At 54.3% G+C, this 13,989-nt stretch overlaps 2 protein-coding genes across 3 annotated transcripts; both read right to left on the bottom strand.

The window, feature by feature from the left end:
• Positions 1 to 260: 260 nt before the first annotated feature.
• Positions 261 to 3,473, bottom strand: sgta (small glutamine rich tetratricopeptide repeat co-chaperone alpha). Of its 2 annotated transcripts, XM_003977485.3 has the most exons (12): positions 3,318 to 3,473; positions 2,633 to 2,769; positions 2,370 to 2,473; positions 2,001 to 2,091; positions 1,836 to 1,935; positions 1,639 to 1,743; positions 1,302 to 1,437; positions 1,157 to 1,219; positions 1,032 to 1,069; positions 777 to 959; positions 545 to 668; positions 261 to 279 (listed from the first exon to the last, which is right to left on the bottom strand). In XM_003977485.3, exons 2-11 carry the CDS (start codon positions 2,730 to 2,732, stop codon positions 557 to 559), a joined length of 1,032 nt encoding a protein of 343 aa, XP_003977534.2. In that variant the 5' UTR covers positions 2,733 to 2,769; positions 3,318 to 3,473; the 3' UTR covers positions 261 to 279; positions 545 to 556. The 2 variants fall into 2 exon arrangements, with proteins under 2 accessions (XP_003977534.2, XP_029683968.1); XM_029828108.1 differs by lacking the exon at positions 261 to 279 and having other exon boundaries at positions 312 to 668; positions 3,318 to 3,417.
• Positions 3,474 to 3,963: 490 nt separating this feature from the next.
• Positions 3,964 to 13,514, bottom strand: nwd1 (NACHT and WD repeat domain containing 1). The gene is given in 19 exon segments (XM_029828408.1): positions 3,964 to 4,585; positions 4,753 to 4,858; positions 5,251 to 5,804; positions 6,102 to 6,372; positions 6,494 to 6,642; positions 6,728 to 6,821; positions 7,066 to 7,338; positions 7,563 to 7,759; positions 7,836 to 7,958; positions 8,038 to 8,235; positions 8,333 to 8,488; positions 8,562 to 8,679; positions 10,192 to 10,345; positions 10,408 to 10,611; positions 10,723 to 11,414; positions 11,416 to 12,046; positions 12,137 to 12,395; positions 12,511 to 12,685; positions 12,753 to 13,514. Coding segments are annotated over 19 exon segments (4,749 nt in total). The 5' UTR covers positions 12,837 to 13,514; the 3' UTR covers positions 3,964 to 4,274.
• Between the last annotated feature and the right edge of the window lie 475 nt (positions 13,515 to 13,989).

The raw sequence follows: 13,989 nt of genomic DNA on the forward strand, positions 1-13,989 counted from the left end.
TCACTCTCTCTCTCACACACACTCTCTCTCTCACACACTCTCACTCTCTCTCACACACTCTCTCTCTCTCTCTCTCTCTCACACACACACACACACACCAGTAGAGGTGAAGGACATCTGAAGCCTGGGTGAAACTCAGCTGTTCTCAGAGTGATCAGAAGGTCCAGAGAGCTGCTGGAAGGTGTTGATTTAGAAATGTTCTGACACCAGAACAGAAGAAACTGTTCCAGTCCTTCCAGTTTCATCCATCACTCATTTTCCTCCACACACACCAAAACCCTGACAGAGGAAAGAAGCAGAGTAAACGCACGTTTGAACTCACTGTTTAAATCTTTATTTAGAAACCAGGTCGGGCCCGTGAGGCGTCACGAGTGCTCAAACCTCTCCCGACATCTGCGCTGAGCTACAGTCCCCAAACAATTCTGAGGTCAACCTTGGTCCACCGTGCCGAAGTGAAGGGGGAGGAGTCTAAGAGCTGCACCGCGGCCCGCCCACAGGGGGCGCTCCGACGCCATTTACAGCAGCGAGCGGTGTCAGTTCTCACCCAGTCTGGACGTCACGGCTGCTCTTCATTCCCTCCGCTGGGACTTCGGTTGCGGATTTGGCTCCTCAGCTGCTGGACGAGTTCCGGGTTCTGCTGCTGCATCTGCTGAGCGAACTGCTGCCCCCTGCAGGACACAGAACATCTAGCAGCACCGTCCCGAGCACCCAGAGCACCCAGAGCACCCAGAGCACCCAGAGCACCCAGAGCACCCAGAGCACCCAGCTGTACGTACGCTTGGATCAGTCCCGACAAATCCCCCGGTGCAGTGGCTCCAGGTGCTGTTGGGGCAGCTCCTCCTCCTCCTCCTGCCCCCCCTGCTGGTGCTGTTGCTGCTCCTCCTCCTCCTCCTCCTCCTGCTGCTCCTCCTGCTGCTCCTCCCATCCCACTAAACGCTCCCGACATCATCCCTGACATTCTGAGCAGGACAGAAAGAGAGATGAGCGTGCTGAAGAGCAGCAGGCTGGTGTGGAGACAGAATGGTACTCACAGCTGCTGGACCTGAGGGTTGGTCATCAGAGACGAGGCCTGCGCACGCACACACACACACACACACACACGGTCAAACGTTAGCTACACAGCCAGCAGCAACACAGTCGGAGCATCACGTCTCACCATGTTCATGAAGCCTGGATTACTGAGCAAACCTGCAAGATCCACCCCACCCATGGGCGCCGTCTGGGGGCACAGAGAGACGCACAGATAAGGACATCACCACCTCAACACACCCGGTATGTGAAGGCCTCTGTACTGGTCTTACTGGGCTGGAGGTCTCCATTTTCTCTTCAGCAATTTTCAAGTTGGTTTTGTAGGTGTCGTTATGAGGGTCCAGTTCCAGAGCCTTCTGATAGTACCCAACCGCCTCCGAGTGTTTGTTGAGACTGGCAAGAGCCAGACTACACACACACACACACACACACACACACACACACACACACACACACACACACACACACACACACACACACACACACACACAGTTATGGTATTGGGACAGAGTATAACCAGTTATACTGGGACAGCCATTGTCTCAACATCAGGGGCGTTAATGGTCATTTTCTGAGAAGGCTGTGGGCGGAGTCACAATGACATCATACCCCATCCTGCCGTAGGCTTTGCTGTAGTTTGGGTCGATGCTGATGGCCTGCTCACAGTCCTGCACCGCTCCAGCATAGTTTCCCAGTTTACTGTGAGCTGCAGCTCTGCATAAACAATCACACACACACAGACACACACCTTCATCAATAACCAGGTGGCAACTCAGGAAACACAGGCGGTGATGAAGAGCACCGACCTGTTGCAGAAGTAGACGGCGTTGTGAGGGTTGACGGTGATGGCCTTCGAGTAAAACTCCACGGCCGCAGAGAAGTTCTCCATTTTCATCTGGTCGTTTCCTGTCAGCACGCAGAGTCAGAAACCTTCAGCAGCAACGGAAGAAGAGCTTCCTCCTCATCCTCACCTTTGTTTTTGAGAGTCTCCGCCTCAGATTTCTGCTCCTCAGTCAGAGCGTTTGGGGTGGTGTTGTTGTTGACCTGAGACTCAGCTGGAAGCTGTGACACACACACACACACACACACAGATGCTATCAAATAGAACTCTGTTGTGTAGGAATGTGCAATGACAATAAAGAGTCTGTTTTTAGTGACCAGAGATTCTGGGACCGTTTCATTTATTACATTTCTGAAATGTACTTTGTTAGGGAACTTTGTTAGGGACCTTTGTTAGGGAACAATGCTGCTTTCACTGCTGTTGGAAGGAGTAACTGTAATAACAAATCGGCTGTTACAAAGGTGAACGTCAACGTCTGGAGCCCGTCTGGGGGGGTTACCTTGGAGGTGGCGGAGGTGAAGATCTCTGGTAACGACATGGGGACGGAGAGGCTCTGGTCGTCGGTGGAAACCTCAAAAGCTGTCTCCAAACACTGAATGGCAACTGCAAACACACAGGCTCGTTTCAACAAACGGAAATGGGGCAGATGTTGCAGTAGAGTCACCAGCTTTATTCTGGGAACTACTGTAGTACTCATGGTAATTCTACTTCACACAGCAGCTTATTCCAGATTCAGTCCGGTCTTCTCGGAGGAGGACTCACCTTCCAGACTCTCCTGGGCTCCGGAGGACAGATCTCCTGAGCCGAGCTGCTCATGAAGGAACTGGATGATGGAGAAGGCGAGGCGCTTGTTGTCCGCCATGATGAGGGAGGTTCGAACCTCTCAGCTCAATGACGCCCTGCAGGAAAACACCAGCTCACTACAGTCACCACATGCAGGCCCATTGAGCAGGAATATTCCGGAGACACAAACGTATCGTGTTTCCGTGACGCCAACACAAAGTTCGCCAGCATGTTGAGCAGACAATGTGATTGGATTAGCTCCGCGACAGAAGCAGAAAACGAATTAAAGATCACCAGTGCGTCACATCTTAAAACCGCATTGCTTTTAACCTAAATGCTTCATCAAACTGCAACGCATCGGAAGGATGTACCACCGACTCATCGGGCTCCGGGAGAATCTGCTACCACACTCACGGGTAAATTATAAGCATTTTTATTCCGTTGCCAGGTTATGACACAGCTAAACCCAAAACCCAGCACATATGGTTTCGGCCCAGATGAAAACTATTATTTATGGTCACTTGACGTGACGTGTCCACGGTACTGTAGCAGCATGACGCACATTGTTAGCCGAGGACACTCCGTCAGCTTGCAAAGCGCTGCCTCTATGGACAAAAGTCAAGCTACCGAATGAACGTGACATCGCGATTCCGAGGTTTCCTACCGGTCTTCTTTATGTCGATTCTGAACAAGCGCCAGCACAGAAGGTCTTCGTTAACTCCTCAGGATGGGACACACCACTTAGCCAGCTAATTAGGTTGTCGCACAGTTATGTCGTCATCCGAAAGCGCCTTGGCGTTTTTATTTTTAAACGAAGAAGACTCTCTTCCGTCTCTGATTGGTTTATGTGGAATCCTATGGAAGCGCCTCTGCCGTCCAATAAAAATATCTATTGTGATAAGCATCTTACGCTTTTAATATATTTAACCACTAACCCGTACAATAGAGATATATAGCTATACTGCTGCTAATTTCGAAAGTCTGCCTGCTCGTTCTCTCGACTAGTTTGACTCCTCTGCCAGTTTTAACTCGCCAGCCATGAAAAGAAAACAACAGAAGAAGTAACTTCAGCGATGACGTGAACGGGCGCCGCCACTGGCAGAGCTAGGAACTGCTCCGTGGAGCGTTCATGAAAATGAACATGATCAGTGTACGTGAATAAATGGCACTAAATTATGAATTTTACAAAGAGTCAATCGTGGAGTACTTTCTAAAACTATTTAACATTTGATCTACTTCAAATTAACAACCTTTAAACTAAATCACAGACCTTAAGTAGCACTTGGTAGAATTAAGATGAAGAACATAAATGTTAATGGTTTTATTGACTAATGACATGGCTTCAAGCAAATGAATTAAAGATCTTTTGTTCATTTAAAGGTCCGCTTGTTTTGACTTTAATGTAGATCATAATTAACACGTCACAACAGCAACTGAAAAACTGCAGCAATAATATGTTCGAATGTATCTCATCAGCGTTTGGATCATTTTTAACCCCTCATATCATTTAATCAAAACTAAAAAAAAAAAGCATTTTATGTGTAAACCGGGTCACATGCTGCTAATGCTGCTGACAACTTAACAAATTCATGTATGAATGGCAGGACGCCTCTGAAGGTCCCTACAGTAACATACAGGTGGAGGACGGCTTGGTTTTGAGCATGCTCAGGAGGTTCACGTTGAACTGCGCTGGGTTGAAACCTTGGAGGTTTGTCTCATGGCTTGGTCCCGGGTGCTGGTTCTGTTCCCTGGAGGTGACCCTGTAGTGAGCCTGAACATTCTTCAGAGGCTTGTAGTCTGGACTAATGTGGTCTGGACAGTGAAAAGCCTCCCTGATGACAGCGCCACACTGAGACAACGCTACGAAGCCATTCCTGAAAGTCACCATGCGGACGATGGGGGAGTAGACGTACTGAACCATGAGCAGGTTCCCTGACAGGAGGACATAAAGAGGCTGAGATGTTAGATGTTGAGATGATTGTCAGGTCTGCAGGGTGGGGTCATGTGTGAACGTAAGACCTTGAGGTGGTCGAAGATGATGGCGAAAGCTTAGCTTCGCATGTTAGCTCGGGATTCTGGACTCTCTTGTTTGTCCTTACCTGAGGCCACGTCCCAGACTTTAATGGTTCTGTCCTGAGATCCCGTGAAGACGAACTGGTCGCTCTCAGAGAACGCAGCCGAGAGGACGCCCTCGAAGCAGAGACCCTGAAAAAGAATCAGTGGAGAAGAATTCTTCGTTAAGGTTGAATAGCAGCCAGTTTTCACCTCACGTGCAACATATGAGGGAGATATTTGAAGCCGTCCGTGAGGTACGGGAGCAGGCCTCCAAAGTCAGAGCCTTCTAAAGTCCTCGCTGGACGCCAAGCTGGTAGAATAACTGGGTCAGAACATCACCAGTTCAGGGAGATGATCCAGTCGTGCTTTTAAAGTTTGGATAGGTTCCTTCAGGCTGACCAGATGTTAGCGGGTCAGCGGCTAATCTAACACATGGATCCATATCAGCAACAGTAAACAGTCGTCATCCAAAGTTAAAGGTTACCATCACAAACTATCTTTGAATGAGGAGATCTAAAACAATGATTCTGTAACCCTCTGACCTTATACTCCATGGTGTGGTCCAGGACCAGCGGGTTCAAGGACCACACCCTCTGCACGGCATCCTCTGAGCCCACCAGGACGTGGGTCTCCCAGTTACTGGCCGTCACACAGGTGACTCTGCTGCGGTGTGGCTCCAGCTGGGAGCTGACACCAGCCTGTAGGTCCAAGAGTGTCACCTCCCCACAAAGGGTTCCATACAGCAGCCTGTGGTTGGACAGCAGGGCCATGGATGACAGAGGGCCCTGAAGGAGGGAAAGAGGGAAGACCTGCAGGGGCCCCTCCACCGTGGGGAAGCTGTCCCTGGTGGTGATCTCGAACAGACGGACACAGTCCTCGTAGGCCACAGCCAAGTGCTTCTCCTGGGGGCTGCTGGCGAGGCAGATCACCTTGCACAGGCTCTCAGGTGGGGGGATGCAGAGCGTCTCCAGGGGGAGGGCTAATGGGTAGATCAGCACAGTCCCCGAGGTCAGACCGCACAGCAGCAGCCGCTTGTGCTGCAGCAGCTCCAGACAGCTGACTTCAGCAGAGACCTGGAAGCATTCAGACACACACCCTGCAAAGCAAATCACACATGGTGTTAGCCTAGCATGCTTAGCCAAGTGGGAAAAGACACCTAGCTTAGCATATAGTCCAAACAACACATGAAAATATTTATAGGCTTCAGTCAAGAGGAGGACGGGAACAGGAGCCAGGGGTGGGGGGACCATGAGAGGGATTAGATTTGGGACAAAGTTCAGGAGGTGAACTGTGAAGAAGAACCAGGAGGGAGCAGAAGATGACCAAGGAAAGCGTTTAGGAAAAGGAACAGACGGGACCTTCCAGGGGGGCAAAGACCGCCACAGACTTGCACCTTTGTGGTTATTCCAGCTGAAGACCTCCATTTGGTTCTGGTGGCGGATGTAGAAAATCTGATCTGCGTCTTTTGTGATGGCCATGTGGGCGGAGCCTGAGGGGACGTGGGCAGCAGGTTTGTGGCGGGCGTCATATCTCAGACTCCACAGGTGGATACAGGAAGAAGCTGCTGAAGCTGAGAGCAGGAAGTCCTTCAACAAAACAAGCGTGGTGATGGGAACCTCTGAGCACAGAGTGTCCAACAGAGCGCCGGACGTCCAGGACCAGACCTGAGCAACAGAACACGGGTCAGCAGAGGGCAGAACCCACAACCAGGAGTAGTTAGATCAGAACCAAAAGGTTTGTTTCAGAGGTCAGCTGTGAGCCAGCGCCACATCAGGTCATTATTACGCGGATCATGTGGTCGGCGGCTCCAGAGACGATCAGCCTGCAGTCGGAGGAGACGCAGCAGGACACGACAGCGTCGTCGTGATGGAGGACGAGGAACTGATCCACAGAGTCGTCACGGATACTGAACAAGGTCAGAGTTCGATCACGTCCTGTTGGTGAAGAACGCAGAGGAGATGAGACAGATGCAGGAGACGGGTGGGTCATGTGACAGCTGCAGTTGCGCAACAGTCGCACCTGTGATCAGGGTGTTTTCATCTTCCGTTACCGATAGCAACGAGGGCAACACGGGGAACCTGAACACGTGCATCCGTTTGCTCGTCCTGGAAACCTGCACACAAGAGGAGAAGATGGACTTCCGCCCCCTGCTGGTGCACAGCGGAACCGCATGCTGTGGGTCACGAGTGTTGCGCAATCGTGACGTCACAAACACACAAATGAGGTTTTCGTTGACATTATGTCAAAAGACGTTTTTAGTTTTTACTGATTAAAAGAAGAAGACGCTTTTTTTTTCAGAAAAAGATCTTGGGCCTTTACTTCCTGTCAGAGCAGGAGGAACAGAGAGAGTTCTGGACCTGATGGAGAGATCCGTCTTCAGAAACCAGCAGAACCTTCTGATGCTTTTGTAGCAGCACACAAACTGCAGGGTTCAGCTGTCCCGCCGACGCTTCAAACACCGTCTCGGTTTGAGCTCCGTTGACTGGATTAAATATTCTGAGCCGACTGGAACCGGCCACAGAAACCACCGATCCTCCCAGAACTCCCAGAACCACAGAACCTTCGTCCACACAGCTGCTGCAGCTGCTGGCGGTGACTCCGTCAGCATGGTCCAGGTTCCAGACTTTCACCTAGAACAGAAAATCCATCTCAAATATCAAAGAAAGTTGATTTTGGATGTTCAAATCTGGGCCACGCCCAGGGGTGACGCCCAACCATCCGGGCCACGCCCAGGGTGGCGCCCAACCCTCCGGGCCACGCCCAGGGGTGGCGTTGCTCCTGCCCAGGGTCACCTGCACAGGTAACGTGCTCACACAGACGACTGGCTGGGAACTCGGCGTAACGGCCGTGGTACCTGCGTGCTGCTGCAGACAAACAACAGTCTTTCCCGTTCAAACAGGTGGAGGTGCGCTGAGGGGGCGGGGTCAAGGACATTGTGTATGCAGAGAAGCTGCTGGCCAGTCACAAGGCTCCACCTCCTCAGGGAACAGTCCGCAGCCAATGAGAGACAACCGGCACAACTCTCGACCACTTTGATGGCGAGGACAGCACCTTGAGAATGGAGACAGCACAGGATATGACATCACAGACACGCCCAGAGGATCACCATGACGTCACAAGCGTAAACCTGTGTGTCCGAACAGCGAGTGGACGAGCTGCCGGTCGGTCAGGTTCCAGACCGCCATCCTGCCATCGTCTGATCCTGCGACCAGGAGGTCCGCCGCCACGCTGACCTCCACACAGACCACACCTGGAAACACAACAGGTGAGACACCGTCCTGGTCCCAGGGGTCTGAGGGTGGGACACGTCCCAGAGAAAACGTCCTGACCTGCACACAGCCCGGTCAGCGTGTGTTGCAGAGCGCCACCTGGCGGCTGCAGGAAGCTACATTTAGGAACGAGGACCGGCTGAGGACACGCCAGTAACCACCCCTCACACTGGCCACACAGCTGACCAATCACAGCAGGGAAGGGCGTGGCCAAGGAGCGGAGTCTGGCCAGCAGTTCCGTGTAAAACAGAGACGCATCTGCAACCGAATCAACCTTTAAACATCAGCAACAAATGTTTTACTAACCGGGGCCTCAGAACTGACCCAGAACTGACCCATAACTGACCCAGCTGACCGTCCAGGAAGTCCATAGTGGGTCTCATCAGGACCAGAGCGTCTCGGACCAGGCTGGTTTCAGTACAGTCCATGTGCTGGGAGCACTGGTCCAGGTCCTGGATCGCGCTGGACACCCCGCAGACCCGGATCTTACAGTAGAGCCACTCTGCGTTGCCTGAACACATCAATGATCTCTTTGATCTCATATCATTTTATTCACCTGTTATTTTGGGGACATCTTTGATTACCAATCACTTCCTGTCGAAGCTCCTCCCACAGCCCAGCGTGCAGCAGGTGATAGGTCAGCTCCTGGAGCTTCCTGACATTGGCCACACCTGGAGCCACCCACAGTGGCTGGGGGGACACCTGCGCACAGAAGCCTTTTAACGTCCACGTCCAGAGGACACGATGTGTCTTTGTGTCCAGTATTCAGCTCGTTTCACTTTCTGATCACCTTCTTCTAGTGTGTTCTGTTCGGAGACTTGGTTCTTTCCTTTAGTCCTAATGTCCTCACCTGTCCTCACCTGTCCTCACCTGTCTTCACCTGTCCTCACCTGTCCTCACCTGTCCTCACATGTCCTCACCTGTCCTCACCTGTCCTCACCTGTCTTCACCTGTCTTCACCTGTCCTCACATGTCCTCACCTGTCCTCACCTGTCCTCACCTGTCCTCACCTGTCCTCACATGTCCTCACCTGTCCTCACCTGTCCTCACATGTCTTCACCTGTCCTCACATGTCTTCACCTGTCCTCACATGTCTTCACCTGTCCTCACATGTCCTCACCTGTCTTCACCTGTCCTCACATGTCTTCACCTGTCCTCACATGTCTTCACCTGTCCTCACCTGTCCTCAGTCAATCCCTCAGGTGTGTGAATCCCTCATTCTTTCCACGTCCTCCTTTTTTTCTGTCAGTTCTAGCGCTTCAGCAACCTCTGTTCCTTCGCTCCGTCCATTATTCTATGGAGGTGTTTTGGTCGACCTCCTGACCTCACCACCTCCTGACCTCACCACCTCATCACCTCGCCACCTCGCCACCTCGCCACCTCGTCACCTCGCCACCTCGTCACCTCGCCACCTCGTCACCTCACCACCTCACCACCTCATCACCTCGTCACCTCGCCACCTCGCCACCTCGTCACCTCGCCACCTCGCCACCTCACCACCTCCTGACCTCGCTACCTCACCACCTCACCACCTCGTCACCTCGCCACCTTGTCACCTCGCCACCTCGTCACCTCGCCACCTCACCACCTCCTGACCTCGCTACCTCACCACCTCGTCACCTCGTCACCTTGCCACCTCGCCACCTTGTCACCTCGCCACCTTGTCACCTCGCCACCTTGTCACCTCGCCACCTCGTTACCTCGCCACCTCGTGACCTCGCCACCTCGTAACCTCGCCAACTCGCCACCTCGCCACCTCGTCACCTCGTCACCCTGCCACCTCGCCACCTCGTGACCTCACCACCCTGCCACCTCGTCACCTCGCCACCTTGCCACCTCGTTACCTCGCCACCTCGTCACCCTGCCACCTCGTCACCTCGCCACCTTGTCACCTCGCCACTTTGTCACCTCGCCACCTCGTTACCTCGCCACCTCGTGACCTCACCACCTCGTAACCTCGCCAACTCGCCACCTCGCCACCTCGTCACCTCGTCACCTCGTCACCCTGCCACCTCGCCACCTCGTGACCTCACCACCCTGCCACCTCGTCACCTCGCCACCTTGCCACCTCGTTACCTCGCCACCTCGTCACCCTGCCACCTCATCACCTCGCCACCTCGTCACCCTGCCACCTCGTCACCCTGCCCCCTCGCCACCTTGCCACCTCGTCCCACCAGTCATGAGGCCAGACGGACCCGTTTGAAGAGCCGGTACCTTTCTGTCAGAGAGGAGGAGACTCAGACCCGGCAGTGCCGTTGGCTTTAGCTTCCCGGCCCAGCGACCCAGGAAGTACTCCGCCAGGTGCCTGAGGCGACGCTCCCGTCGCGCAGCTGTCAGGTAACGAGCTGAAACGGCCTCCCGCAGACACCTGAACACACAGCGGCGTCACTGACCCATGAGGTCATTTCCTGTTGGACTGTACGAGGTTACCTGTGGGCGAAGGTGATGCTAGCGACGCCATCCGCCCAGCGCTCCTCCAGATGACCAACGAGGTCTCGTCTGAGTCGAGCCCACAGGAGGGGGGGCAGGCGTATCAACGATGGGGAGGGAGGGGGGAAGTACCTGTACACCTCGCCGATGACATCATCATCCAGGGACATGACGTCACGCAGCTCCGCCTCCAGCAGACCTTCCCTGAGGATCAGTGGATCAGGTGGAATCGATCAGAGTTTGTTATAGTTTTCTGACCCTTCCGGTTTAGCATCTGTAGCGTAGCATCCAGCAGTGAGCACGTGATGCTCTCACCTGGCCAGAGCGAGGTACCCCAACGCCCCGGCCACCACCTCCTGCCCGTGCGTCTCCTCCAGCCGCTCGAAGAGCTGCGCTACGGTGGCCTCGGTACTGGCGCCCAGGCGCGCCTCAGCACGCGGCGCGAAGGACGTCCAGCGCCGGGCCTCCGCCAGCATCAGCCGCAGGTGCAGCGGCGACCCGGTGGAGGCGAAGAGCCGCAGGACGCCGTCGGCCTGCTCCGGGGTCAGCGAGCGCCGTTCCGCTCGCAGGTACGATTCCATGATTTTCCTCCCGTCACCTGGAGCCAAACGCCCCACTTCGAAGAAGACGTCGCTGTCCAACTTCAGTTGTGCATTAGCGAACATCTCGCTGTTGGTATCCATGGAAACCACCAGGTGAACGCGAGGTGGGAGACTTGTGGGCAACCAGTAGAGTTTGTGAGCGTGGTGGAGGTCAGACAGCTGATCCAGAGCGTCCAGGACGATGAGAACCGTGTTCCCCCGCTGCGACACCTCCGCCATGACGCTCCTGAAGGACTCAGACAACCTGGGGGGGCTGTTGGCCGCCACCCGCGGGGGCGGAGACAAACCGTGTGCCTGGCAGATCTGGAGGAGGAGGCTGTGGAGGACGCCGACCACGTCCGGTCTGTGAGGGTGGCGAGCGGACAGCAGCCTGACCACCACCACCGCCCCCCCCCTCCAGGACGGCCCCCATCTCCTGCGCCAGTTTGCACAGCAGAGCCGTCTTCCCCATCCCGGCGGCGCCGTGCACCACCAGCGGGCCGTGATGGCTGCCGGTAGATTCCCAGATGGCGAAGCAGAGTTTCCCCAGAAGCGCCTCCCTCCCGCAGACGCCCGCGCACGGCCGGGCGCCGAGGGCGGAGCCCCACGCCGCCTCTTCTGCCACCTCCTGCTTCTCCTCCTCCAGTCTTCCCCAGATCTTCCTCTGGCCCGAGGAACCCAGCGCCGCTGTGATGCGGGCCTTCATCTGAGCGACGAACTGCTGGCAGACGCTGTCCAGGTACTGAGCGTGCTCGCCGCGCTTGGGGTCGACGCCCCCTTTGATGAGCTCCACACAGTGCAGGTTGAGAACCTCCTGACAGGAACCATGGAGACGGGACTTCAGGCCGGCGAGGAGCCGCTGGGCGTCGACATCCATCAGAGCGTCGGCGGTCAGATCCTTGAACTTGCTGAGGCCCTTTGGAGCGGCTCTTCCACGATGGCGAGGAACGTCACGCACGAAGACCAGAGCCGACAGAGCGCCGTCGTCCTTCCACAGGCCGAGTTCAAACTGCTGCTCCAGACCTGCGGGAGAAGAACGGCAACAGACGAGGACACAGCTGTCATGTGACGCGTCAGGTGGGGTCATTCAAAAGGGGCGGGGCTTCTCTCCACCTCAGGAGAAAATCCTCAGAGTTTTCTGACCTGACGTGTTGAACTGTTGCTTCTCCTCGGTCGTGATGTCACCAGCAGCCTCGGCCGCGGCGGCGGCGCGGCGGAGAACCTCCAACAGGCGCGCCTCCTTGGCTCGCCAGCAGGCGGCGTCCCTTTCCCGCTGGAGGCTGTTCTCAGGCCGGAGGTCGTCGTAATGGGGGAAGTGAGCCGCGATTGGCTGCAGAACGTAGACGGGCGGGACGGCGTTGTCGTCCTTCAGGTACCAGCGGCGCAGCTCTTCCGCACCTTCTGGGTCTTTGGAGAGCGTGGAGAGAAGACTGATGAAGAGTTTCTCCTGGATGAGCCGAGGAAGAGCTCGGTGGCCATACCGGCTCCCCAGCAGAGCCTTTAGGACCAGTTCAGGGAAAACAGAAGCTGAGTTGTGTGGCCTGTGAGGACGGACCAAAAAGAACCCCGGTCGGACTCACGATGAACGCTGGGCCGGCTGAGGTCCGCTGACACCTCCTGATCTCCTGCAGGAAGATCTCAGCTGCTCCGTGGTCTCCACATGGAGCTCCACGCACCCCCCAGTGGAGATCCACCACCTGAACAGGAAGTCACCGCTTTGATGTCAACACTGATCCTGCACACGTGAGAGGGGGCAAAACAAACCTCAAAGACGAGACCGAGGCTGCGGCAGAACGCAAAGACTTCTGGGTAAGCTTTGTCCAGCAAGGCCTTCCTCTCACTGCTCATGTCTGAGGACGAGAGGACACTTCAGCAGACAGGAAACAGGAAGCCACGGCTGACGCTAACGCTAAGGAAAGTCGTTCCTGGATACGGTTGCCATGGAAACGTTCTGACCTGTGAGTGTGGAGCTGATGAAGACTCGGACCATGTTGGACGTGTCCTTCGTCCTGGGTGCAGACGGGACGTCCTGCAGGCCGGCGCCTCCTGATGCTGCTGGACTCTTCGCCATCGTCTTCAGTCTGACACACCTGAGTCTCCGTCGTGTTTGCTGCTCCCGCTCCTCCCGCTCCTCCCGCTCCTCCTGCTCCTCCGAGACTCTCCTCCCTCACAAACAGACCTCCCCCAGGACAGAACGGGACCGACCAAAACACAACAGGTTTCATCATAACTGTAATAATCTTTCTGCTAAATGTTTCACTCCTTGTTAGCAATCAGCTAACACAGCTAACAAAAGCGCTACAGCGCTGAAAATTTCTGTTAAAAATGGAAAAACAAAAACGGAATAAAACCACATCAGCTTTGCAAACTAACTCAGTTAATCTAATTTTAGCGCCCTCCTCTGACCTCCGCTGTAATTAATATCCGACTGATTGTTTTATTAAACAAATTCATCATCAAATAAATGAATTTCCTTTTAGGTTCACTCAATTATTAAGAAATCCTTCTAAAATACAAACTCAATTACAGAATTCAGATCAATTAAATTTTTAACATGTCTCGCGGTGTATCTTTATGCTAAGCTAGGCTAATGGTTTTTAGCTTTACTATTAGCAAAGTGATAATTTATTATAGACTTCAATTAAAGCGTCATTTTCCCCTCACATGTCAAAGGTCAGATCAGCTGTGCATACAGAGCAGGGCCCTCCGGGGGGCCCCTGGGGCCCCGGGGGGCCGGAACACAGCTGCAGCGCTGCGATGATTACAGATTACAAAAGCAATTACGAAGCTGCAGCTGATGCTCCTGCAGAGATAAACGAGCCTTTTAGACAAAGAATCATCTTAATTCCTGAAACTGATCAAGTGGCTCTCAGGAGATCCGTTTAGATTCACTTATTTTGGCGAGGAAGACTTTTATTTTGAAAATACAACTACTGGAAGGTGCAGAAATGCGCCACAGCCGACGCCAGTTTGGCCAGAATCTGGGCGGTTTGTTGCCACG

The sequence above is a fragment of the Takifugu rubripes genome, chromosome 20, assembly GCF_901000725.2.
Source record: "Takifugu rubripes chromosome 20, fTakRub1.2, whole genome shotgun sequence".
In the NCBI taxonomy this organism is placed as follows: Eukaryota; Metazoa; Chordata; class Actinopteri; order Tetraodontiformes; family Tetraodontidae; genus Takifugu; species Takifugu rubripes.